This window comes from Lates calcarifer, linkage group LG10 (genome assembly GCF_001640805.2).
Source record: "Lates calcarifer isolate ASB-BC8 linkage group LG10, TLL_Latcal_v3, whole genome shotgun sequence".
NCBI classification, from domain to species: domain Eukaryota; kingdom Metazoa; phylum Chordata; class Actinopteri; family Centropomidae; genus Lates; species Lates calcarifer.
The window spans coordinates 5,156,754-5,182,766 of NC_066842.1; the positions used below are offsets into that span (position 1 = coordinate 5,156,754).

A 26,013-nucleotide genomic window follows, 5' to 3' on the forward strand; every position below is an offset into this window, starting at 1 on the left:
GTGTCCAGTCCTCCTCCGTCAAACTATGGACTGACAAATAAATTCCTGTATGTATCAAAAGCATGTATCAAAGCAATGTCCTGTCCTATCTTATTAAACAGTTGTAAACCACACACAGGCATTTACAATATGAATGTAGAGTGTAAAACCTTCATCAGATTGTTATCAAGTGTAAGAGGACAGCAAATTTGACTCACCCCAGGATCAGTAAAGACTCGTGAAAAGGTCTGGTAGGTGAAAACCCCAGTTTGAAGAAGAAGGCCACCGTGATCTGAGCTCTGGCCACTCAAGACCAGGAGCTTGTGTCCTGCTGAGTCTGTGACAAGAGACTGGATCTGGGACAGAGACACACACACACACACACACACACACACACACAGAGGGAGAGAGAGAGAGGATGACAGAGGACAGTTAAAGGAGAGATAACACTGCCAAGATGGAAAGACAAATACCTGCGTCACAAAAGAGGAGGCATTTTAAACTGTGTCAAAGTTACCAAGATTTAGCAATTAATAAAAATACAGAAAAATCACACTGAAAATAGACACATGGGTAGTTTTCTTACTTCCCATGAATAGGAAAAGAGGTGATTTTGGTGATGAATATATAATAGGCAATAGGGCTCAATCGCAATACTACACACAGATATTGATACCATAAATCAAGTATTGGTTGGTATCATTAGCAAAACTATTAGGTATGGTATTAATCATTTTCAAATAATGCCCATCTTTATAAGGAGTTGAAAGGGAAATATGTCAGTCAAAAGATGTAGTCAGGAAATGTACTGAAGGTTATTTAATGTTACCTCTGATACAACAGTGTCTTCAGAGGGGTTGACAAGCACCACAATCTCTAGGACATCACTGCTGTGGTGGAGGGTTCTTTGTCCTGTAGGAGAAAATAAAAAACATCACGTTAACTTCTTCCATGTGGAGGCACTGAAGTGTAAGATCCAACCTCATCGAGGCCTGAAGGTTGGACGAGGTAAACAAGTTGACCGGCACTCTTGCCAAATGCTCAGTTCAGGCCGTCTGGCCTCAAGACATCCTGCTGGATGTCATCCAGACCTGATCTGGAAAACCTCTTTGAGTCAGGGAGATTTACTATACTGCGTTCTGCATCATATGTGGGGCAATCACTATATAGAGACAGGCAACCCACTTTGTGCATCAATGCAAGAACAAAAGTTGGAATAGGAAATAGGTCACTGATGTCTACTGGGTGAAGTTTAAAATTTAAGCCATAAGCCCAACACACACTAAATTGATACCAATATTTACCATTCGTATTAGCTATTAAACTTGATTTCATGCTTTTCTGTTACCTGACTTCTGGCAATGGACAGAAACATAAGCCACTTGTAATGAGTTACAGTCTGAAATGCAGTCTGATTTTCACATTACTGCCCAAGAGTAAAATTAAAAGACAAAACAATTCTGCGAGTAAAAACACTAAGGCATAGAAATCCACACACAAAAATACAGGAAGTATCACAAAAAACATTTGACTGTTAAGCAGATTTCCATACATCCTGATGCATATTCAACATAATTATGCATCATCACTTCATTGCATTCAGAGGTGATGTTAAGCTTTTAATTCCCCTTTGTTTCAGCACAGATGCAGGCTCTAATATTAGAGAGGTCTAATAATAGGGGGATCTCAGTCACTCCACCATCCACCGGGATCGTCAGTGCATCCCCTGAGTTTGCAGCGCTATGCTATCTTTTTAGGATCTGTCCTCTCAACATGTGTTTTCCATGAAAGACCTCAGATGTGAATTGTTCTCAGCCTCAGATACTATGATGGCAGAAGAACTATCAACAGTTAAGATGCAGAAGAGGTTGAATGAAATTGATAAGGAAAGTAATTTCATACATTAAAGAAAAAAAATAATCGCTTATATGATTCAGCTGCTATATCAATAAGGTAATCAGAACGGTGCTTGTCTAGACCATCTGAGAGTCAGAGGAAGAAGCTCTCAGTATGTATCTATTACAGATGATAATCACAGCAATAATATCTGCATTCAGCTCATGATTGTGCTTCTTCATTGAACTAAACTGCATTAACATTATAAGGCTGATGAAAAAACATGAGCTGAATCAAATCGTTTTATATTCAAGCACATTCTCCTCTTATCTTGCAAATATTCATCTGTGACATTTTCGTATAAAGAAATGTCAGGAGTTTTTTCTTCTCTTTCAGTGAGGCCAAATATATTCAGATCATATTTTTTGGGAAAAAACGAACCCAGCTTAGTGCAAAAGCTGCATTTCACATTTTCAGTGACAACAAGTGAATTAAATTGAATAAATCAAAGAGCAAACAAAAAGCTGATCTGTTTATTCATCTTGTGTAGGTTACTATTGAAACAGTCTTTTCTCAGGTCTGTCCAAAAAAAGCCCTGAGGTAGCTACAGCTTGTTGCAATGCAGCTGCCAGAGTTTTAACAACAAGAACAGTCTACAGCCATGCTAACTGCTCTGGGCTGTGCTTAGACACAGCAGTGCTTTGAGCTAAATGCTAACATCAGCATGCAAACATGCTTATGCTTGCAGGTATACAGTGTGGTGAGGTATACTGTTAACCATGTTCACTTATTTTAGTTCAGATGTTTGCATGTTACCATTTTTCTATTTTCACTAAACACAGCAGAGGATGAATTAGATCTGAGCATCTTTATCTTAAGTGAAAGTCAAATGTTAATTTTCAACTAATGGTACCAGATGGAAAGTCAAAGGGAGGTTATTACAACTTTTCACAGAAAACAATTAATGGCTGCACTTATTTATAAACACAATTATTGCCATACTGTTTGTTTTCTTAGGTACATGTGTATATGTTTGTGTGTGTTTTATCTGTATGTAGCTGTATCCAGCACTTTAGCCCAAATTTCCATCAGCAAAATAAAGTTTATCTTATCTTAATTGTCAACTTTGTTATGGCATTAGAAGTAAAGACTAGAGATCACCAAGATTATGAGAATAAATTATCAAGGAACTATGAAAGTTTTTGTGCTAATGTTTGCAGAAGATGTTGAGATATTTCACTAAATAAGTGTGAAGATCACCATCTGCCATCCCTAGATCTGTACCTCTAACATGACTAAAAATGAAGAAATATGAACACACTACAACCACTGTCAAGTCTCTGCAGTGGACATTAGTAACTTAACTTTATTGTTAATTTTTCTCTCTTTTTCTTTATATTTTCCTGTTGTAATTCTTTTATGCATCCCATAAGCCCTCCTGAATTGCCACTGTGTATGAAATAGACACAGTGAAACACTATATAAATAAAGCTGCTTTGGCTTCTAGGCGAGAGCAACAGTAACCATGGCTGATCGGAGAGTGAGAAGAGTGCCACAAGAAATCAGAAACAGAATCCAAGGTAACAAAAAAAATTTAAAAAGCAGCATATAAACTTAGTAAAACAAATCAAACACTCAGCGAGCATCACTAACACAAACTAGAGGATGCAGCTGCCTGTGTTGATGTTACCATAGCAACACACTGACGGCCATATGCTTTTCTCTCCCCTGCAGACACACTGCAGTCACCGTCACTAATGTGAAATAGAAAACAATGATTTTTTACTAAACTGACCCCAGCATGGAGCGAGAGAGGAGATGGATGTAGAACGATCTCCCCTCAGTGTTTAAATGAACACTGGTGCAGCAGTCGGGAGAGGTTCTAACATTTCAGCAGATCTGCCCACAGACGCGTCCGGTTTCACAGCACGATGACTAAGCTGCGAGGGTGAGGGATGATTTGCAAGTTTTCTTTGATACTTCCAACACCGACAAGTGCAACACACACAACACTGAGGCAGACTCTGCGATACAGACGCTGGAGACACCGGCGTCGTGAAGCTATGGTATGAATTTGTAAATCCACTTTGAGAAGAATGAAGCCCAGAGAGACAGTGTGTCCCTTTGACCTCCTGATGTGCTTTTCTCAGGTGAAACAGGAGAGAGAGAGAGAGAGGGAGACTGCATTAGCTGCTGTTGATGGCTGCCTGCAGGGTGACTGCTCGCTGACACTGCAGACTGGTACAACGTGATACTACAACAACAAAGACACTCTAAGTCAGTCTGAAACGCTGCCGTTTCGCCCCCCGGGGATCAGAGAACATCAACAATGCAGAGCGTCTGAGAGGCCTGTCACTGCCACTGCAGGCTGGAGGTCTCACAGATCAGATTCACTTTCTCTCCCAAACACAGTGAATGGACGTGAATCTGTGTCGGTGACACAGGGGCACAGAGAGTTTAAGAGGTCCTGTAAGACTGCTTTAAATTGGCTTTAACTCAGGATAAACCACTGTTCATCATTAGCTTTTGCAAACAAATTCTATTTACAAATTATTCAATTGTGTGAATTAATATGAAGTCTAGAGCTGCAATGATTGGTCAGTTGATGGATGAACCGATCAACAGAACAACTATTCTGATAATCAACTAACCTTTTAAGGGAAATACTTCACTTTAAGTACCCCTACTTAGCATTTGTAAGCACATCAACATGTACCGGTTTATATCACTCTATAATGTAGTAATGTAAGCAGATAAGTGTTATTAATGTATTTGTATTTACTACGGACACCCATAAATGATGGCTGCTGTATAAGCAGATAATGAATGACAATAATAATACAACAAAATACAAGTGTAATAATATAATAAATGCCTTCATAAGAGAAGATAGAAATGTTTACAAATACTGCTCACTTTAAATGTCCTTACATCTGCTTACAGCTACATTATTATCATTTCCTTAATGTCTGTATATCGCTTACTTGTGATAAATTTGATCTTCTTTGTCATACATGATTGTAAACTGAATATCTTTGCATTTTGGACCATTTTGGACAAAACAAGACATGTGAAGCTGTACAATGTACATTTTTCTTGATTTTCTGGTATTTTATGGGACAATTTTATGGGAAAATAACTGTTAGTTGCAGCCCCACTGATCTAAACAATGAACTACAAGGAATAAAATGGACATTCAACTTCAGTGTAAGGTTAGGAAATTCAATTTGTCAACCTATTTTGCTCATGAAACCGAGTTTAAAAAACTCCATCAGAGGCAACGTATAATCTTAGTATTTCATTATTTTGTGAGATTCTCACACCCCTCGAAGGCATGTCTGTTTTGACCCGAGTTTCTATTAAAGAGCTACTTAGTGCTACAGAAACAGCACAGAGAGAAAACAAGACATGTAACGTGAGAAATCAGCAGAGGATTTGAGATGGTTGTAGGCAACTGTTTAGTCATTCCTCCTACTGAGGAGATGAAGCAGCAGCAAGTAAATGTTTACAGTTTTATTTTCTCTTTTATCAGTTTTACTTTTTACTGGATCTTTGAGCATATACTCTCTATGATGTTAAAAAAAGTCATTCAGATCAGATGTGGATGTCTCATTTTATCACAGCCTGTATTTGTGTTACTTTTAAGCAAAACATAACCTAATACATATGTTGTTTCAGTGCGCTTTTCTATTAATTTATGCAGTGAAACAGCATATTCATCATCATTTTCCTGCCATTCACAAAAATTACAACATGAATGTAACTGTACCTCAGGTCTCCACATTTGTAAACATGTAGGAGGAATTTGTGTGGTAACGTAAAGTTTACTTTGATGCTTGAATAATACAGTATACAGTTTGAGGACAAACCAAACCAAAATGTGTTTTATATTGTGACTGCACATTCTGTATTTGTTTGTTTCAACACTTGTCATGTCGACTGATCGAGGAAAATTCCACAAAGAGGCTCTAAGGACCAACATCATCACTCTGTAAACAAAACAAGACAGAAGCCTACAGCTACGCAACTGGCTCTGTGAGGCAAATCCACACAATAACTCTTAGATAATTCACTCAAAGCCATAAATGTCAACCATATGGTGTCGCTAGAAGAAATGTCAGGGCACCATTACAGTTGGTAGGATACGCTGAGACATTTCAATCTGAGCCACACTGAGGCAAGAGGCACACTGCTGTATAAAAATGTGTATATCTGCATATTAACATCTGTCTGTCAGCATGTGCCAAATTTATGTGCAAGCATTGCTCAAGTTACTTGTTTACAAAATGACAAATGGCCTCAGTCTGAGGAAAGCTGTCAAATGGGAAAGACTGATGGATTTTTCATTGACTTAAGTCAAGGCGGGAATCTCTGCAGTGCGTCAGACACGCCTTGTTTAAACACATCTCCACCTCCCACATGAATACACACCAGTGTGTCAGCCGTTTTCCAGCTCTATTCTCAAGGCTGGGAGTCCATGGAGAAGTAAACAGTAAAACACAACAAAACAATTTTACACACTTAATTAATACAAGTCTAACTATTAAAAACACTAGTTCCAGGAAAATTTCAAGTAGATTTGAACCATTTATAAGTCGTACGAAGCAGAAAACTGTGTGGTACTTGTGACAAACATCATTGAAACCTGTGCTCTGTCATATGAAATAAAGAACAAGGCTGTTACAGGAAATTACAACCCAGTAAAGTGAGTCAGCCTTCAGGGTCACACATCCACTGAGCAGTGTGAAGCTAAAGCATCCTCGGGCAGGTCAGCTTCTGTTGCTAAGCTTAAGCGTGTTTGTTTAAACAGTCCTTTTGAAGAGTGCAATGTTCAGCCAAGTTGCCCTCAACTATTCATCCCCGTGGCGTTTCCTCCACAGACAGAGAACAAGACGACGAAGAAGAGACATCACCCCATCACAAGAAGTGACATTCAGCCGAAGGCATTTTGAGGATCTCAGTAAAAAAAAAAGGAGACTTATGAAAATGCTCATATTGGTTTATAATTTCTACTTAAACGATTTTAAAATCCCTCTACTGCTGTTCCAGGCTCCCTGCTTTCTTTGTCAGCAGCATCAGTCTTAAGTACTCTTCTTATCACATCAGTTGGCTGTAGCTTGGTAACATGCCTCTGAATTTGGATGCATATCATTAGCATATCATTGTGACACATTTAGGCAGTTTACTAAATCCACAACAAAAGACATAGCAACTGAATTTGGGATTAACAGACTCAACCTCATTCATGCAACTGGAAGCTAAATTTGTGGATTCTTGGTATTTGTCAACAGTCAGTCAGTGAGTGTCAAAGCCTGAATCCTGTGACTCTTTAAAAACCAATGTGCTGAGTTAATGGGGATAAAAATAGAAAAGGAAACTTCTTGTCTAATTAAGGAAGTAATGTAAGAAGTCATCTGTTAACCCCTTTGATGGTAATTTAAGTGACAGAGTTTTAAAAAAAGATAGTACTGGTTGATAATATTTTTTTTATTTTACCTTAAACACATTAAATAAACATTTACTGATGATTATTATTAGAGGATTCTGAGTGTTATGTGCAGGATAATTTATGGTGACACCCTTTCTAAATTACATGAAAATATCTCTGTACTGCAATTTTTTTTTTTTTTTACCAATATGTTGTTATAAATTATATACATTTTATATTTGTGAAATGCTAAAATTGTGTGACAGTATGAACCAGGGCAAAGTCCTTAGACTATTCAATGTACCAGAGTGTTCATGTAGAATTACAGAGTTAAGATATTTTACCACTTAATGTCAAAGGTGGAGGAAGAAAATTGTATTTTTTCAATGTGTCTTTTTAGTGAAATTAGATTGATTTTGTTTTGTATTGTCTTTTTCACTGGTAACAATGTGATATTTTGTTTAGTGAATTTTTTTTAGATATATATGGATAATGCATAAAGGCTAAGCTGGCTAATCATACACGGTTAAAAACATTAAGGTTTGCCATTTACTGCAAGAAAGCCTGAGATTTAAGGAGACTTGTAAATACTTGACTATATTTCTTGTTTTCTTCTGCTATTCGCTGAACAATCTAGTCGAAATTTTACACATAAACATATGTTAACTACAAGTATACAGATGTACACATAATGTTGTGTATTTTGTGGATGTTTGTCTTTTGGTTTGTGTTACTCGAGGATGTCTTGTTATATTCTCGATGTGTGAAATATAGTGGTGCTTTGTTATCTTATGTGGTATGACATTAATAAAACAAATTTTCTGACTACTAAATATTTAAATTCTTTATCAATGAACTATATTATGTTTCAGTGCAGGCAAGTTTCCCTAATACAGATGCACTTTAAGAGCCTTAACCTGAATTTGACCTGTCATTGTCCCAGCATGTGGCCTGATCTAAAAAAATTCCTCATAAAGTCAAACAGTCCAAAGAAACGTTCAGTAATGTGTAATCCAGCAGGAGCATCTGTGTTAACTGAGATCACACATCTGCAATGAACCACTTTCTTGACAAAAATAACTTTGGTGGCAGAGCAGACATGGTGTGTCACCTGCTCCGCTTCTGTCGGTTGACTTAAGGATCTCGGGGAGGTGAACTCTTCACTCCCTCTCAGTCTTCGCTCGACTCTGTTCGCAACTGCGAGGCCCAGAGGAAGGAAGGTCGTTTGTCAGACAGAACTCAGTGTTTCTGCTCGTTCCGGCTCTTCCTCAGATGACCTGCTTGATATAAATATCCACGTCTGAACTCCCAAAACGAGAACGCTCTGTTTAAAGGCGACTAAAACGGGGCACTGATCGACCGAGGCCCAGCCACCGCACTGCTCCAGATAGCATGTTCCACATTTACGGTGGCAGGGGGGTGGCAAGAGGAGGGTTCAAGGAATTTGAAGACTGCGGGTAAAATTTAAAAAATCAAGCAAGAGCTACTTCTAGGGACACAGACTCTAGCATGGGTTCATTTTGTAAGGAGCAATTCCCATTAATAGGTTGTTATAGAATGAACTACTAGATGAGTTGAGAAAATAGGAGGGAACTTCAACAAGCCACTGATGTTGTCACAGCAGGAGACCAGTGTCTTAGTTTCAGCAAGATGCCAGTGTATCATTAAGTACAACACAAAGTTTGAGTTGATGATCCAGTGCCAGACAGACAGCCAACATCCTGTTCTAATTATAAAACCAATGATCTTGATAGATGGTAGATGATATTCTGCTATAAAGGTTCTCACATCAACACAGATACACACAAGGTCAAAGGATTCATTGTTGGTGAGGCAAACATTTGGCCTTGACCACTGCAAAAAAATTAAATATTGTAAGGTTAAATGTCATACTTTAGATGATCAGTCTAAGGCTGCAACTAAACTAGTCTATTAAATGTCAGAATGTGGTGAAAATATCATTTCCAGTCTTTCCTTTCTGGAGTCCAAGGTTGTCTTGTCCAAACAACAGACCAAGACCCAAAAATACTGAGTTCACAAAGCTATAATCGATAGAAAATCTAATCCAGTGGTTCTCAAATTTGTTCTAGCATGCCCCCCTTCAGAAACCAAAAAAAGTTCATGCTTCCCTCCCCCACCTCTGTAACTGTACTTTGAGATTGGAATCTCATTTGACCTGAAGGAATGGTGTATATATATATATATATATATATATATATATATATATATAAAAGTTATAAGGATGATGAGCATCACACATGGCTAACTTGACGATGAGGACCAGGAGGATCCCTGAGGGGCTGAGCTGTCATAACGTCTACACACAATTTTCAAGTCACAGGATGTCAACACCCACTAAAAACCATTTAACACCTTAAGATCTGTGTTGGTACACCCTAGAGACAAGACGCCCCCCGGGGGAAAGAAAGAAGCTGTGTATAATATCACCAGCAGCTAGAGTTTAAACAATGTTAGTCAATCAACAGAAAATTAATTGGCAACTATTTTGACAGTCAATTAATCTTTTAAGTCATAGGACTTGCTGTGAATCTGTGTTTTATGTGAACTGAGACTTTCACTTTTTAACTTTTGGTTGGGCAAAACAAGCAATCTGAAGACAACCCCATGGGCTTAAATTGAGACAGGTATTAATTCTTATTTCAGCTGCATCTAATGTCGGACGTCAGACCACAACCACAGCAGTCACAGCATCAAATGAGAACGGGCTTACAGTACTTAGGGTTGGACTGCAGCTAATGATTATTTTCATTATTTTCATCTTCAAATGTCTTGTTTTGATTGATCAACAGTCCAAAACCCAAAGATATTCAGTTTACTATTGTAAAAGATGAAAGAAATCAGAAAAAAAAAAGGCTGTAACCTGTGAATTTTGGACATTTCTGCTTAAAAACTGACTGAAACGGTTAATTGATTATCAAAATTGACTAAACAATTAATGGACAGTTTAATCTATTATACTGCAACTCATAGATTAACAAATAAAATAAATATCTACATAGCCTTTTACTGTAACTCTGGCCTTGTTTTCAGTTAAAAGTAAATCAAGTTAAGTTAAGTATTGAGAAAGTTAATGAAGGTGAACTGATGCCTCGGGCTTCATCCTCATACACACATCAGATCAACAGAGGTTGATTGAAGCTGACATCAAAAAGTTATTACCCTGTTCTTAATCTCATTTGCCTAATGTGAGCTCATTCCTTCCCCAGGACTCAGTACTATTGTCTGAGCTTAGAGATAAAGCGGTGTGAAGTGGGTTGGAAAATTAAAGAAGCCAGTACGGACCCGACAAGACTGTTTCCATGCTCATTTCAGTACTGTACCATGCATCAAAACTACAAGTCTGACCATTTGTTTGTGTCTTAAAGCGTCAAGTGGCTGCTGAGTCACTGTTGCAGTCTGCAGTGCAGAGCATTGAAATGCAGGTCCTGTAACTCTGAAATATGTCAAGTTAAATTCCAACGATTTCACTGGTCTGAACTGTTAATATCTCAAATTGTGCAGAAATTAAGACATAAAACATTCTGTTGATCATAACTACTGTTAGCTGATCATGTTTCACTCTTTTATTCTGTGTTATCTAAATGAACAGTCAAACAGATTCCATGTTTGCTACCTGTTGTTTACAGGTACCTCTGCCACCTTGCCATTTGAAGATTATTGATCTTTTTGTGTCACAATAAGGACACGTATCACAATTTAACCAAGGATCTGAAGGAAGTAATCTCCAAGATTCAAACTCACTCCTTGAAACACATTCACTGTCATTGGTTCACAACAGCAACAGGAAGCCAGAGTCTTAGTTCCTGATGCTAATCCCGGTCCTGTGATTTGGCAGTGCTGAATGATTGGGCTGCTAAGCCATTTAAAGCCTCTATGCCAGAAACAGCCAGCTGGTAGTCTCTCTAGGAAAAGCAAAAAGCCGAGTATGTATCCACTTAAACTGGTGAACTGATAGGTGTTGTCCTAAACTTCCTCAAAGTTTATTTGTTTATTGGTATTTTACTGGATCCCCATTAGCTTAGCTGCTAATTTTCATCCCTTCCTTAATATGGAATAAATTAGATAAAACAAGCAGCTGATCTTAATACAACATAAACAAATCGATAACAAAGCACTGCCATCAAAAATGTTGAGAAATGGTTCAAATTACCACAAAAATATAAACTAATTAAAATAAGAGAGTATGCCGAACAACATAAGTACAGAACCATCCATAAAATTCCTAAAAACTAAGATGACATCAGATAAAAAAACAATAATTGTGCATGTTCATACTGTCACTTATCCACATACTGAATGCTAAAAAGGTACTCACCCATATTGTGGGTAAAAATAAGTTTGTAATATTAAGCAGGACAAATATCAGAAAACAGCCTCTACTTATATTCCTTTACAGTAGCGTCTTGTAGAGTCGTGTTATTTTAAGGAGTGACAACAGTGGATATCCAGATCCCTGCAAATCCTTCAGATTTCCTCACAGGAATCAGTTAAAGTGTATCTTATCTTTAAAGAAAAGAAACTACAGTCCCTCATGCCACAGCTTAAATATGTGCACAGAACTGTCAGTGGTGGGTTTCCTCTGAGCTAATCTTTGTTCTGAATTAAAACCATGGTGAATTGGTGCTGATAAATTGTCTGTCAATTGGGATGGTGATAGCTTTAGTATAACTGGCTTGCTTTGGGCCAACAGTGAGCCAAGAATCTGCAGTAAGTTGAGCCTTGAACAAGCACTTTGAAAGTAAAAGTCGTAGAAGCATGTGGAAACTCATCAACATCCAACAAAAATGTGATAAATGTAAACCTAGAAAGGTTTAAATATGTCTTTGTTTATTTATTTCTGTTTGGAAGGTAGTAGTTAGAGTGATCAAACTGTGGTGTGAGTCACAGATTAAAGCTACAGATGTGTTTAAACATTGTCTAGTTATTCATCCTAAACCTTTGTCTAGGTTTATTTTGGTTAGTTTAGTTTTAGATATGTTTTTCTGTACTTATTTTGAATTCAACAGACACAAGAGACACAAAAAACAAACACTCCACTTAAGTAGACATTAGAAATACTTGTACTTTTTTTGTTTTTCTGTTCTAAAATTAGTTGACAGCTTTAGTTACCTCACAAATTAAGATTTTACAGACAAAGCAGATGAAGATCTTATAAAATATAATGCTTTGTTATAAATTAAACTACCTAACAATTTATGCAAGTACAGCTGAAACCTTTATTTGATTAATTTCTCACTATTTTACAGATGAGCTGATCAAAATAATCAGCAGGTTAATCCATAATGAAAATGATTATTACTTGCAGTCTTATACAAAATAGTTAAAAATAACCTCCACCTCAACCAACTTAAGTACAACAGTAAAATCCTGCTTTTGAATTAATGCATGAGAAATGATCTAATTAAATAATGTATAATAATGTAACAGTTACAAGGGCAATTTTCACTTTTACTTGTAACACAGTATTTTTATGGTGTGGTATTCATACTTAAGTAAAGGATCTGAATACCTTCTACCACTGGTATATGACAGAATATGTGTATGTATAGAGATTTTATATGAATCAGTATTGTCACTTTGCCTAGTCCCTCATTTCCATTAAATGCTATGAAATGATTATGATAAAATATTTGGTTCTGTCCTCTCTTCTTCAAATCGGTCTCCAAAATAGCTCCAACTCATTATCGGCAGATGAGTCACTGAGTCATTAACACATGAATAAAGGACATGAGAGACAAGACCATCAGCCAACCGATCGCCAAGTTCTTTACTAACTTCAAGTCTTTTCAGAATAACTTTCCACCTGATTTAATGCAGGACTGAAGTATTAGCTCACCATCATCATGTCTGACACATTAAAAAGGAGGAAATCAATGGGAATAAGAGGAGAGGATAGAAGGCAAGGGACTGTTGATGAAAGAGTCAGAGCTCTGTGGTATTTCAGTATGTAAGTGTCGCAGTATTTAAGGCCAGACTCATCCACAGCTCGTTCAGCTTCTATAATCCAAGCCACCCAAGTCTCCTGCTTTCCGCGCGCTCCTTGAAGGGCCTCTGAGCTCCTTTTGCAAGTCTATTATTCAGTCTTTGTTGCTGCAGACTGCCATGGTGATGCCCCACAGCTCACACACACACACACACACACACACACACTCAGGCATTCAAGTGAACACTACCATCTGATACCAGTAGTTTTGTACTGAAGGTGCAGATTTTACAAATGTGACCATTTTCTGGAGTTGATTTATTAGCCGATATTGCCTTCTCACATGTATCAGGAAAAAAGAAATGTCTCTGCAGACATGGTAAAACTTTGTTTAATGTAGTTTAAAAGTGGCCACCAGAGAGTTTATTTTTCAACTATAAAATATCCCAGAGTTCATATCTTTGTCCTTATTTTTTAACGACAATTAAAGTTTGTAATATGAATATCAGCCAAAAAGTCATTTTTACCTTTAATATTGGCCTCAAAAAATACAGTTACAATATTTTTTTTGTCTTGTTACTGAGTCATTTATACCACCCGAGAACACAAAAGAAACATACCTAAACAATTACAAAAACTCTTAAAATAGCACATTTAGCCATTTAAATAGCATATTTAATGTTTTTTTATGAAGCTGAGGCCCAGAGAGAACAACATACACACAACCAGCTTTAGATTAATCCTTTGAAATGGAAATGTTTGCTGATGGACTGACAGTTAACAGTTGTTATTTATTTAAATATTTAAATAAAGCACTTTGTGTAAAACACCTTCACGATAAACTTTATAGGAGTAGAAGAGAATGTAATCAGAGTGAAAGTGAGAGTTACAAACAGACTGACCACCCTGAGAGTGAGGAGAGGCATGAAAATGCAGTGAGAGCTGCTGCTAGAAAAGGGCAGCAGGAGGATATTGGCAAAGTGTCATTGTCTCTTAGAGTTCAGTTCACATCGTGCCAACCATGACATCACTCCTCCCCCCCCCATACTCCCCCCACCATCTAAAGACCCAAAGAGGCGCTGAAAGCAGTCTAAGTTCAAATAACACACACACACACACACACACACACACACACACACAAACACACACACACACACACACACTACAGCTCACGCTGCCAAAACATCACTCTAAAATGTGTCAGACCATCTTTTTAAGGCCACCACAAACATCTCCCCATGCTGTCTAACAGTATAAATACCCATAGTAATGGGCCCTTTGTGTTCAAGCTGTATTTAGAACAAGAAGTCACATTCAGACATGTCCACATTATTTGTCCTGAATGAGCTTGTGTGTATGTTGTGCTAAAATACGGGTATTATAAATTTTAGACTTTTATTTTGAAGGGAGTAAATAGCTTTCAATGTAGAATTTATACACTTTCCTATAAAGTTTTTACTAAGAAGTTTATTTTAGTGCAATGTTTTACCCTGTAAGGTCTTTGTCAGGCAAAAATCCATGTGACAAAAACACAGGCATTTTAACAGGTTTATTGTTTTATTTTATGAAGTATGTGTGTTGCACTTGCTCTTGCTTCCTCTTCAGTTGTACAGTAAGGTAGACATTTTCTTCACTCTTTCTGTGTTTTGTTGTATCTGTCCTTTAGCATGAAGCTAACATTGGGCTTACATTCACCAGGATAGAAGCATGATTCTAGATGAATGATAATGTAATTTTTGTAAGTAAACAAGAGCTTTGCTCAAAAGGTTACATCTAAAAAATATCAGTGATTGCACATTTAAACAAGTGTAGAGTGAATGTGTTCATTTTTAAAATAGATTTTTTGGTCAAGTTTTATTTATTGTAATGTATAAATCTACATAAATTTGGTCATTAATTCTATTTCATGAGAATCTTGTACTTATTATGTTAGTATTACACTCTCTTCCTCTTCTTTGTGTTTTAGATTTTTCCTGTACAGGACACTGAGAGCAGTTATCCACAAGAGGGATGTTATAATGATGCTATCTGTGATATCTTGTAAAAAGTACTGAAAGACAGTCCTGCGATGTGTGGTGTTTATCCACTATTCAACACAATGTGTTGACTCACTGGACTGGAAGATGTAGACTTGAGAAATTTTCACCTGCAGTTTTACCTAAAGGCAGAAATAAGCATAGTCTTTCTAACAGCTTGTTTTTCACTATGAAGCACTCTGACATAAATATATGCAGCATTACACACACCCACACACACACATATTCTACACGCCCACACCTTTTTTAAAAAAGGACATTCCTCATTTTCATCGCTGAGGTCTTGCGGTGTCGGGAGTGAGGCACAATGATTACAAACCGGTTGTCAGCAATATGTTGACGAGTGGGAGACGTCTCATTCATCATGGTGACGGACACAAGACAGGGTCTCTGGGTCGGACGTGTAACGGCCGGGGAGAAGACAGCTATGAAAAATAATTGTTGACGTGACCTTCCCCTCACACAATGACAAGAGAGTCAATCCCTCAAGGTGGAACAACCCAAAGTGATGGAGAATGCAGAGAAGAAGCGTTGCTCCTCACAGAGAAGACTTCAGAGAGAAAATGGGTATGGAGAGGTGAAAGAAATTGCCACTCAGAAGTCACAGGCTGTTAAATTGGCTGCAGATAGACTGCTATTTGTTTGGGGCTTTTTTCTGCAGCGGCTCCTGGGTGAGAGGCATTGGCCCTCAGGGATTTACTCTCAGCTTAAGGTGGTTTTTAAAACTGCCAGCGTGAGAGGCTCAAGTTACTGGATGTTCGCTTGGTAATAACAGCTTATCAGAAACAACAGCCTCATAAATACATGGGTTTGGATGGGGGATGACTTGGATGCTGAGCCAGTCTAAGATATACAGAAGCTTCTCTAACTGAATGAGCATACAGTGATCATACAGCACTGTTTCTTGCAGTTGAGGCTCTTAGAGTAGGACAAGCTGATGTAGATCCAAACCAATGATTAGTCTAGTTCAAAAGGAAAACTGGAGCACACAGCTTCTGCTTTCACTGTTATTTATTGGCTGCATTCAATTCAAAGTAATAATAAAAGAAGAAGAAGAAAAAAAAAAGCTGCGTGTTCCAGTTTCCTTCTGGGCTCAGCTACTCATAGATGTGGATCTACATGCACGCAGGCTTTTTTTCAGGACTATTCTAGCTCTGGCGTGGAGGATGTTTTTCAACCTGCTGTTCTGTTTGCAGGTTTAGAAGACTGCAGGAGGATTTCAAGATTTAAATTGCAAAATTAGGTATCTAATATTTGAAGAATGCAACACTTACTCCGCCAAAAATCCCACTAATAACTACTCTAAGACTTCTGTGTACAAAACACTTTCCTCTAATAAAATGTTTTTCTTCTGAAATGGATGCACTCAACATGTCCGCTCAAAGACGTCTGTGACAGCTTCATCACAGCGCATAACAAACCAGACAAGTTATTTCACATTACAACAGGGTTAAGTGAAGGACAGGTTACCATGGACACCAGCCCCTCATTAGTTTTTGTCTCCCTCTTCATTTGCATCTCCTGGCTGCTGCCCACATTTAAACCTGCTATGTTCAGCAAAGATGTTAGGTCCTCAGGTTAAGCTTCATCATTTTTTACATACAGACAGTTTTTTCTTGTCCATGTTTTGTCTAATGATTACCCACTGCCTGTATTCAGCAGCTCAATAAAAGGGAACCAGGGAAACATTGTTCTATGGGATCCTGAATCAACACACATTAAGTCCAGTTCTGGAGAAACAAACTCAAAACAAAAAGATAAAACATTGCATTCTGGTCTATATATTGCTTCTCTGTCACGTTTCCATAGAGATTTTAAATTTTTGAACATTTTCTTAAGAAAAGGTACAAAATCTATTTTCTTACACGCAACAACTTCACCTCAACAGTGCACAAAACCTACTGGAGGAGTTGTAATTGAAATCTAGAAACACACAGGGAAAGCACACTTTTGGACAAATGCTAGCCGAGAGCTGCAGCAAGAGTTAGGCTCAGCATCGACTACTCGATTCCTGATTGTATAGCTGTCTGACACAAGTATTAATGTTGATTCTAGTAAAAGGCCATTGTTTGGAAGGGCAATCACCAAATATGTTTTAGATTAAAGTTTTGTTGTTTTTTTTTTAAAATGCTCATATAATTTCAATTTAGTACGACTTAAGTTTTAGGAATCCAAACAGATATATTGGCTGACAGTGCTCGACTACTAGGTCAAAGTTGAACATGGTCTACAAACTGAGATGGACATGGTGGATAGCTATTTCTGTATGATCATCTGACTGCTTGTGTTTCTCACCCTGTTGAACTTTCAGCAAGTGACTGACTAAAACTATGAAAATAAAACCCAAGTTGTAATAAACCAAAGTTTTCCTTTAGTTTCCATTGTAACTATATTAAAGTGGCACCATATTGTCTACCTTTGGTCAGTTATATACAAGAAAAAGAAAAAATACAACATATGTCGCCAACAGCTGTTTAACAAAAGGACAAGAGTTTGTGTCTGTGTGGATTTTCTGTTAAAGTGTGACAAAGCTGTAGGTGAAAATAATAAAAGGTCGATCCCCTCAGAGCCTGGGTGTGTCAGACACATTGGCTACACGGTGTCGTCTCTGTCAGCAGATCAGAGTGGACACAGGGATGGAGGCTGGGGCCTCTGGGAACAACCCCTGATGGAGGGATCAATGTTTACTGCTGCTCTGCACCATCAGAGGGGAACGGCCGCAGACACAGAGGCATCACCTCCGCACTCCGGTCCAATATGGCTGCCGTCAGCATGAATTGCCTTTCTGCGGTGTGACTACTCTCTCTCTCTTTGTCCTGTCCTGTTTGTCTGTCTGTGTCATTCATTGTCATTCTGAAATTCACTTTTATTCAGACTGTTACTTGCTCTTATTTCCATTTCTCACTGTCTCTCACTCCTTCTTCCTCTCTCTTTCCTGCTTTGTCATTCGGACTCTTCTTTCTTCTTGCTCTCCATCTCAAAAAGCTGCATAATGATGTTTCTTTCTTTCTTTTAGAAGAGGAGAGAAACAAAAAAAAATTTCCTGATTTGGATCTACCGGCTCGTGGCTGAATGCTTAAGAATGATGGTATGTGGGTTGCATGGCTGCACCAGTAGGAAATAAAATAAATAAAAATTGGATTTTTCCGTTGTCAAAAGCGACAAAGAGAGAGCTCCTGTAAAGAAAGACTGAGGGTTCGTCAAGCAGAACGAAGCAGAGGTATAAACTGAAAAGAAAGACTAGCTGAACAGCTTCTGCACCTTGAGACTATATTTTCTTCTGAAAAACAGGGACTCTAATCTCAGCAGTGGGTATTTGGGGAGCGGAGGGAGGGGCAGATTGGTTCGTCGCATTGGTCTGTATCTAGAGTCTCTTTCTACTTTAATATAATACAAACACAGCATGGCTATTTTCTGCATATCCGTACATTTTCTCTCTCTCTCTCTCTCTCACACACACACACACACACACACTGTAGCAGCAGGGAGAGCTGGCTAAAGCTATAGAGCATACAGGGAGGTGCGAAACACTGCAAAGACTGCTCACTGCTGCATTCTCCGAGCCAGAACCTCCCCTCTTTTCTCTCCATTGTTGTTGACGAGTCCCGAGACTCTCGGCTCAGTACCCGTCCTCTCTGCTCCTCTCCTTTGTCCTCTTTAACTCTACCCGGGGTTTTTAGAGGCAGAAATAATATACAGACGTGATGTTTTCCATGTAGTGGCGATGGCGATTTGTGCCTGGTTCAAATTTATGTAACTGGCACTTGTACAAAAATATCACCAGGAGACAGGATTAACTGTATTGTGACAAATTATGCAGCAATTGTCAAGACGATGTTGCTCGGAGAAAGATGCACCTCACAAGGGTTTGACCAATAAGTCCAGTACAAGTACCAATATTTTTGACTGCGAGACAATGCTTTGTAATGATGTTGCACATGTTCATGCCCCCAAAAATACAAGTGCAGTACTCAGTGTATCCTCTGACACAGCAGTTAAAAATGGGACACTAAAATTCTCCATTGAAACCTAAAAAAATGTAGGCAGGTCAGCTGCTCTTTGAGGTGGGGTGACCCAGTAGCAGGGAAAGGTTTAGAACAGCAGCTACAGCATGTCAGTAACTTCCTGGTTACATACAGTCTTTGATCTTCGCTTGTTCTCAAACTTTGTCGGTGCTGACCAGTGGACATGCTCTCTGACTGTGAGCCAATTAAATCAAAGGAAAACAACGGCTCAGTAACAACTAAGAGTCTAGAGCTGTACTTAAGGCACAGCAGTGCTTTGAGCTAGATGCTAGCATCAGCATGCTAACATGCTCACAATGGGAATGTCAGAATGAAAGAGTTTTGCAGGTCATAAATCAAAGTATTGGTAAAAATGTAATCTTTGACCTGATGATAGTCGATAAAAAGTCAAGAGATCACCAAAGCTGTTGGAGGACATAAATGTCGTCACCAAACTTCATGGCAATCCTTTCAAAAGTTTGAGACATTTAACTCCAAGCAACAAATGTCAACCTCAAGACAGAAAAAGAGGAAAAGTTAATGAAACCAAAGTCATTAGGATTCATTGTGTGGGGACCATAAATGTCTGCACATAATTGACAATGACAATCCATGTAACAGTTGCTAAGATATTTCAGTCTATCACCAAAGCGGTGAACCACTGTTTGAAAGCTAATTAGTCTAATGTTGAATTAATTTATGCACAATTTCCATGTGAAAAATTGACATATGAATATCTTACGAAAGTTTGAAATTAAATCTCTAATATATTCTTGTCTCTTCATGTTTCACATAGGAGCTGATTCTACTATGTAAGAGCACTAGAAATGCATGTAATGACATGCATGTAGGGAAAACATCCAGGGGAAATATATATCCCATCCTGTAAAAATACGGGATGTATATATTTACTAAAAATATCTAAAATAAAAATAACTTTTTAGTAGCTGGTAATTTAGTTTGCCAACCACACTGGGATGAGCCAAGAAGTTAATTCTGGACACAGACTACACAGATTTGCAGACAGGTTTTCTCAATGGCAGCGAGCCAGCAGCATAATGATGCCTGTTTTCCTGGATTGGCTTTATAATGTTCACCCAGTCCATCTAACAATGCAACACACTCCCAGTGTTTCTCAGCCACATTTCTGCATTTAGCTGATGCTCTTATCTGAACTGAGCAGGTAGGGGCTCACTGTCTGTCCCCAGAAAACGTGCTGCTGTTGATGGAAGCCGACATCAAAGCCACGACTTTACTGCTAGAAGTCTGCCTCTCTAACAACTCGACTGGGCCTGTGGAGAGCAGATAATGGCAACTGGACCATTTGCTTTGTGAAACAGGTGTGGGGAAAAGAAAAAAAAAGTTTGCAGTGAGAAGTGGTATCAGTAGTAGTAACAGCACACCAACTAGCAGATTACTAGACTGGAAAATGAATGAGTTTTTTTTCCCTAGTAACAGCAGGTCTTTTCAACAACTCCCCAACCCAAGAGGATCGCTAAAAGTCCAGCTGGTATGCAAGAGAAGCTGGTTCAAGCCGATTTCAAGCTCTGCTCTCCAACTGCATTTACATAATCAAGTTGGCCACTAATTGGAAAGCCATCTAATGTCCCCATTCGTGCATTTACACAGTGACATAAGACGGTTAATACTTTAATAAGACGGCGTAATGAAGTATGTCAACGATCACAGCGGTCTGCACCTCAGGCTCTGCCAAGTCCTGAGAGAGTCATGAAGGCTTCAGGGTGCTTTATAATGGTCAGTGGTTAAGCCATTAAGAGACAATATAAAGAGGTGTGTGTATGTTGTGCATGGGGCGAGCTGTGGGTTCGTGTGTGTGTGTGAGTGTGATTTCAATCAATGAACTTTATCTAAATGAGGTGTCTGCCCTATCATGTGATCCATTTCCCCAGACACTCACCTCCCCTCTGCTGGGTTAAACTGGCCAGAGGCTAATCTGAGAGCGCAGTTCATTGTCTCCATCAGAATCCCAAATCCTTACAGCTTAACAAATAAGCACCTTCTCGAGTAGGTGAGAGTAAGTGATTTGAAAACATGCAGCTGATGGAACAAATCATACCTGTATAACAAACGTGGTAATCACCAGTGTGCTTGAATCAGTGGTGGAACGGTAACAGGATAAAGTCGTATCGCCTGATCAGCTGACCTGCCAGTTTTCCCCTAAAAAGATGTTCCTGTTTTGTTTCCAGGTATGTTCCAAACTACAGCTGAGACGATTAGTCCGATTAACATAAAATAATCTGCAACTATTTTGATAATCGATTCATTATTTCAAATATCAGTTTTCAAGCAACAATGCCAAACCTTCTCTAGTTCCAGCTTCTAAATTGTGGGGATTTACCAGCTTCCTTTGTCTTACTGTGATAATAAACTGGAACATTGTTGGGTTATGAAACTGTTGGTCAGACAAAACAAATATTTTGTTGACATCGCTTTGGGCTATAAGGAAATTGTGATGGATATTTCTGCACTATTTTCTGACATTTTGAAGACCAGACAATTGATCAATTAATAAAAAGAAGGAGCAGGTTGATTGTTGGTTGCAGCACCAGTCCCTTGGCAAAACCTATGTTTTAACTGAAGTACTTTACAGACCTGCACCACTGGCTCCGTGTTATCCATTTTCTGACCTTTCACCCATAGAGAAAAAGATGATTTCCCCCTTAGCAATCAATTAAAAGTATCACATTATTATCAGTTCTGTACAGTGCTCATCTAAGTACCTACAACTTATAATGACAAACATTTATTTGTGTTGTTAAGAGGGACATTTGCCTAAAGTTAAATGTTTTAAATTCACGTTTCCCACAAACTGTTGTAATTGTGTTGCTGTGGTGCCTCCATGTAAATACAAGGGACTCATAATACATGTTAGATGATCTGGATCTTTAAAAAAACTGTTTTAGACATGATGAAAATGGTGTTAGCGTGTTTTATTTTTATGATCAAAAGGAGGTTTTATGTACATAAGCGCCTTTGCGGCAGAGTAATTTAGAGTTTAGTCCTGCAAGATAACCAGCAACCAGCAGATCAGAGAATTCAATGCTCCTCTCAGTGGCTTGTTATCTGCAGATATTGATGAAACACAACAGCTACTCACTCATTTCTTTTCCTTTCTCCATTGAGATTTATATTTTGTGGTTTAAAATCTGTTCTAACCTTTATACTGCAGCTGCTTGATTAACTGGAACACTAGTCGATATCTAAAGCTTTGGCGAGTTTCCCCCCCAGGGTTAATCAAAAGTGTTATCAGTTTCCAAACTCCATTATGATTTTTGTTCTATCAAAGAGATCCCAGAGAATTTATTAATGAATACAGACGTTCTGCTTCATGATAAAAGACTAGTACAACTGCTGGCTGCTGTTCGACTAGCATCTAAAACCAGACAGTACCTACAGGTAGAAAACTGAAGACATTTTCCCTGCAATCACTTGACAAGTCATTTACAGCATCTTCATAGCCCACAGCACTTATAGCTCATGCAGAAGTTCTGCGTTTATGTAGAGTCAGTGTGGGATGTGAGGACTGAATCATGGCAATCAAATGTCAAAAAGTGACTCAGCACTCTCTGTGCAACTACTAACTGTTGATTCATCAGCAAACCTAGGTGGCTAACTATGTTATTCCTGAATTGCCTTGCTTAGTGGTACTTCAGCAGTGCGTTGGATTTAAATACTGCAGTTTGAAGTCTGTTTCTTTAGCATGGATACAGGGTACTGACGACTTGACAATGGGAAGCAATGAATGTCAAACAGTGACTCAGCAGCATTAGCTGGGCTGGTATCAGCTGATTCACTGGTAGGCCTGATAGCAGGGCTAAATTTTCACTGTAGCATGGCAAAGAAAACTGAGTTAAAGATTTCCAGCATGCAAAGTGCTCTGGGAAGTATCAAAAATGTCTCCAAAAAAAAAAAAAGAGTTATTGGTTTTGGCACAAATTCAAATAAACACACACACAAGCACTGTTTTAGCACAAATAGTTAAATCCATGGAAAACACAACACACACACCTACGCAGCTTATTACAGTGGTAGAGCCCTTGCAACTAGGCCAAGTTATCCCAGTTTAACTCAAGCAGAATGTTTAAGTACCCTGGCTGCAAAAGCATCTTTCATGTCATCAGAGAATCTAATTCAACAGTAGGACTCCATGACTAATACAAATTCTTTATTGAAAAAAAAAGTGTTTTCTGCTGTGAAGTCGTGGGCTGAAATACAGCATCCTGGACCGACAACAATCAAGGCTGCACATCAGAGGAAATCTTTTATGACACATGATTAGAGAAGTTGATGGCTCAATTTTACCCCCAAAATTAAAGTTGGGATTAGTATGCTGCAAAGTAATTATGGGGACATGGCCATGCATGCAGACAATCACAGTTTATATCACAGAGCCAAAATAATCCTGCACGCAGACAGACACTCAATTAGATCAGTCTCTCTCTCTCTCTCTCTCTCTCTCTCTCTCTCTCTCTCTCTCTCTCTCTCTCTCACACACACACACACACACACACACACAGTGCTTGGGTCGAACCACCTTTGCTGAGTCACTGGAAACATCCAGTCCCAAGAAGCTCATACAGGAAACTGGAGCAGCCTATTACATGAAGATAACGCAATAACACAGGATGAAAACTGACTAATACTGAAAAATAACAGTTCTTCTTGGCATCGATCGACATCTTGCAGACACACACACACACACGCACACGGACTAGGCTGGTTTCACTTCAACGGCAATGACAACGTTCTCGGCATGAATGAATCATCAGAAAAACAGTTATTTATTTTAGAGTAAATCATGGGCTGGTTGTTTTGCAACCAAAACACATACAGCCCCCCACACCCACACACACACCCCCCCCACACACACCACACACACACACACACACACACACACACACAGTCTGTACCCCCTCTTTGCGCACTCAAGCCTGAACCTGCATGGTCATTTGTCCTCCTCTGAACCATAACACAGCCTGAGACTGGCTTCACTTCATCCCATTACGTTACCAGCATGCCAACTGGAAACCATGGCAATGACACAACTAACTCAGTATTAGGATTTCTTTTTCTTCTCCCCCAGTGTCTGTTGGGGTCACTGGGTTCATCTGCATCACCTGCAATAAAGGTATTTCTCTCATATTTATCCAGATCGACTCACAATGACTGGGCAGAAAAAGACTCATTTTAGGGATCAAACCCCTGCAGTTACTCTTACCTCTTTTACATTTGCAACTCTTATCTTTTGTCAAGTTTTCTTATTATTATTTCACTGATAAAAGGCTGCACTTATTTCTGTAAAAGCTCACACACATCCGTTATTGATCTGTTGGCTCCTGTGCAGTATCTTTTCACAGAGAAAATAGGTTAAACAGGCACCTACTGTTCAGTCACCTTCATTAATCCTGTTACTTGGATAAAGAACGGACTTGCTGAAATCCCCTGATTGAACCTTACACGCCTCTTCTTATGTCAAGGTAGATTTAAAAGGACTGATTGTTTAAGGAGTTTATGCTGTCTCATGCCCTAATTTCTTCCAGACATTTTCCTTCCCATTACGCGCCATCAAAAACACTGCGCATAAAAGTAAATGTTTCGTTCCTGGACGCTTGGATGATATTACGCAACAAAAACAGGGAAAAAGAAAACCGACTGACACGCAGCGGTTTAAACGTCACGTCTGTGCGGAAAGAGGGAAAAATCAGAGCTGGGAATAAAAACAGGCAAAATACGCAGCAGTCGCTCCACAGCATCCCACTCAAGAAATCTGCCGTCGCAATCAAGTCCGCGAGGGGGGAAAAGGCAGAAAAACATACATTACAAATCAGTTGGTGCATTTCATAAACAGTTTACGTACCGTTGTGGAAGATGAGCCACTTTACCGGAGAGTTGTGTGTCTAGAAACCGGAGAGGAGCGTCGGCGGTGCGTGTGCGTCAGGCGGAGACAGGAGGATAGAGGAGGAGATTTGGCACATTTGGAGAGGAACGCAACCTGCTGGCGGAGCGCAGCGCGCTGGGATGCGGCAACATCCGTCTGCAGACAGCCGACCAGCGGCGTGCGGTCCTACCAGGGAGGGGCGCACCAGGCTCACACACTGCACCAGCAGTAACTCATTCACTGCCAAGGCGGTGTGGGTGGGTGGACTGCTTTTGTAAGCAGCGATAGAGCGAGCGAGCGAGAGAGAGAGAGAGAGAGAGAGAGAGAGAGAGAGAGAGAGAGAGAGAGAGAGAGAGAGCAGGTCTGTGCTGTGTGTGTGTGTGTGTGTGTGTGTGTGTAGTGTTATGCACCACATCTCACTTGATGTAAACATCTGTTGTGCAGCCATTCGTCAGTTTTAGGATGACACGAGGATATTCACAACCGCAGCTTTACGTCAAATCCGATCACAGACGAAACAAGATACAAAAACAACAGCGATGCAGCAATCAAAAGTATGTCACATTAAAACTGCAATTAACTGACTGAATATGAAACAACAGGAATATTACAGGGTATAAAAATAGGATTAGCCTACTTCACTATCTCTATATGGAACTCACCAGACACACTGTTATCATGACGATGCAAAAGTTTGTTTCGTTTCTGTGAACGAGGGCCGAGTGAGGCCAGGTGAGTTAACATCACAGGTTCATCTGTACAGATACATCATACAACCATCCAGGAGTAAAAGGCTCAACAAATCACCATGGGACAGTTAACTTTGTCTTGGTTAAATTAATGAATTGCTCTGATGGTGGCACTACAGGAAAGATCAGGGACTCACC

At 39.1% G+C, this 26,013-nt stretch overlaps 1 protein-coding gene across 1 annotated transcript in view; it reads right to left on the reverse strand.

Moving 5' to 3' along the window:
* LOC108883009 (microtubule-associated protein 1B-like) overlaps nt 1-26,013 on the reverse strand; it is a 74,580-nt gene that overhangs the window by 19,317 nt on the left and 29,250 nt on the right. The window contains 2 exon segments of the mRNA XM_018675845.2: nt 198-335; nt 809-891. Coding sequence (XP_018531361.2) covers nt 198-335; nt 809-891 — 221 coding nt within the window.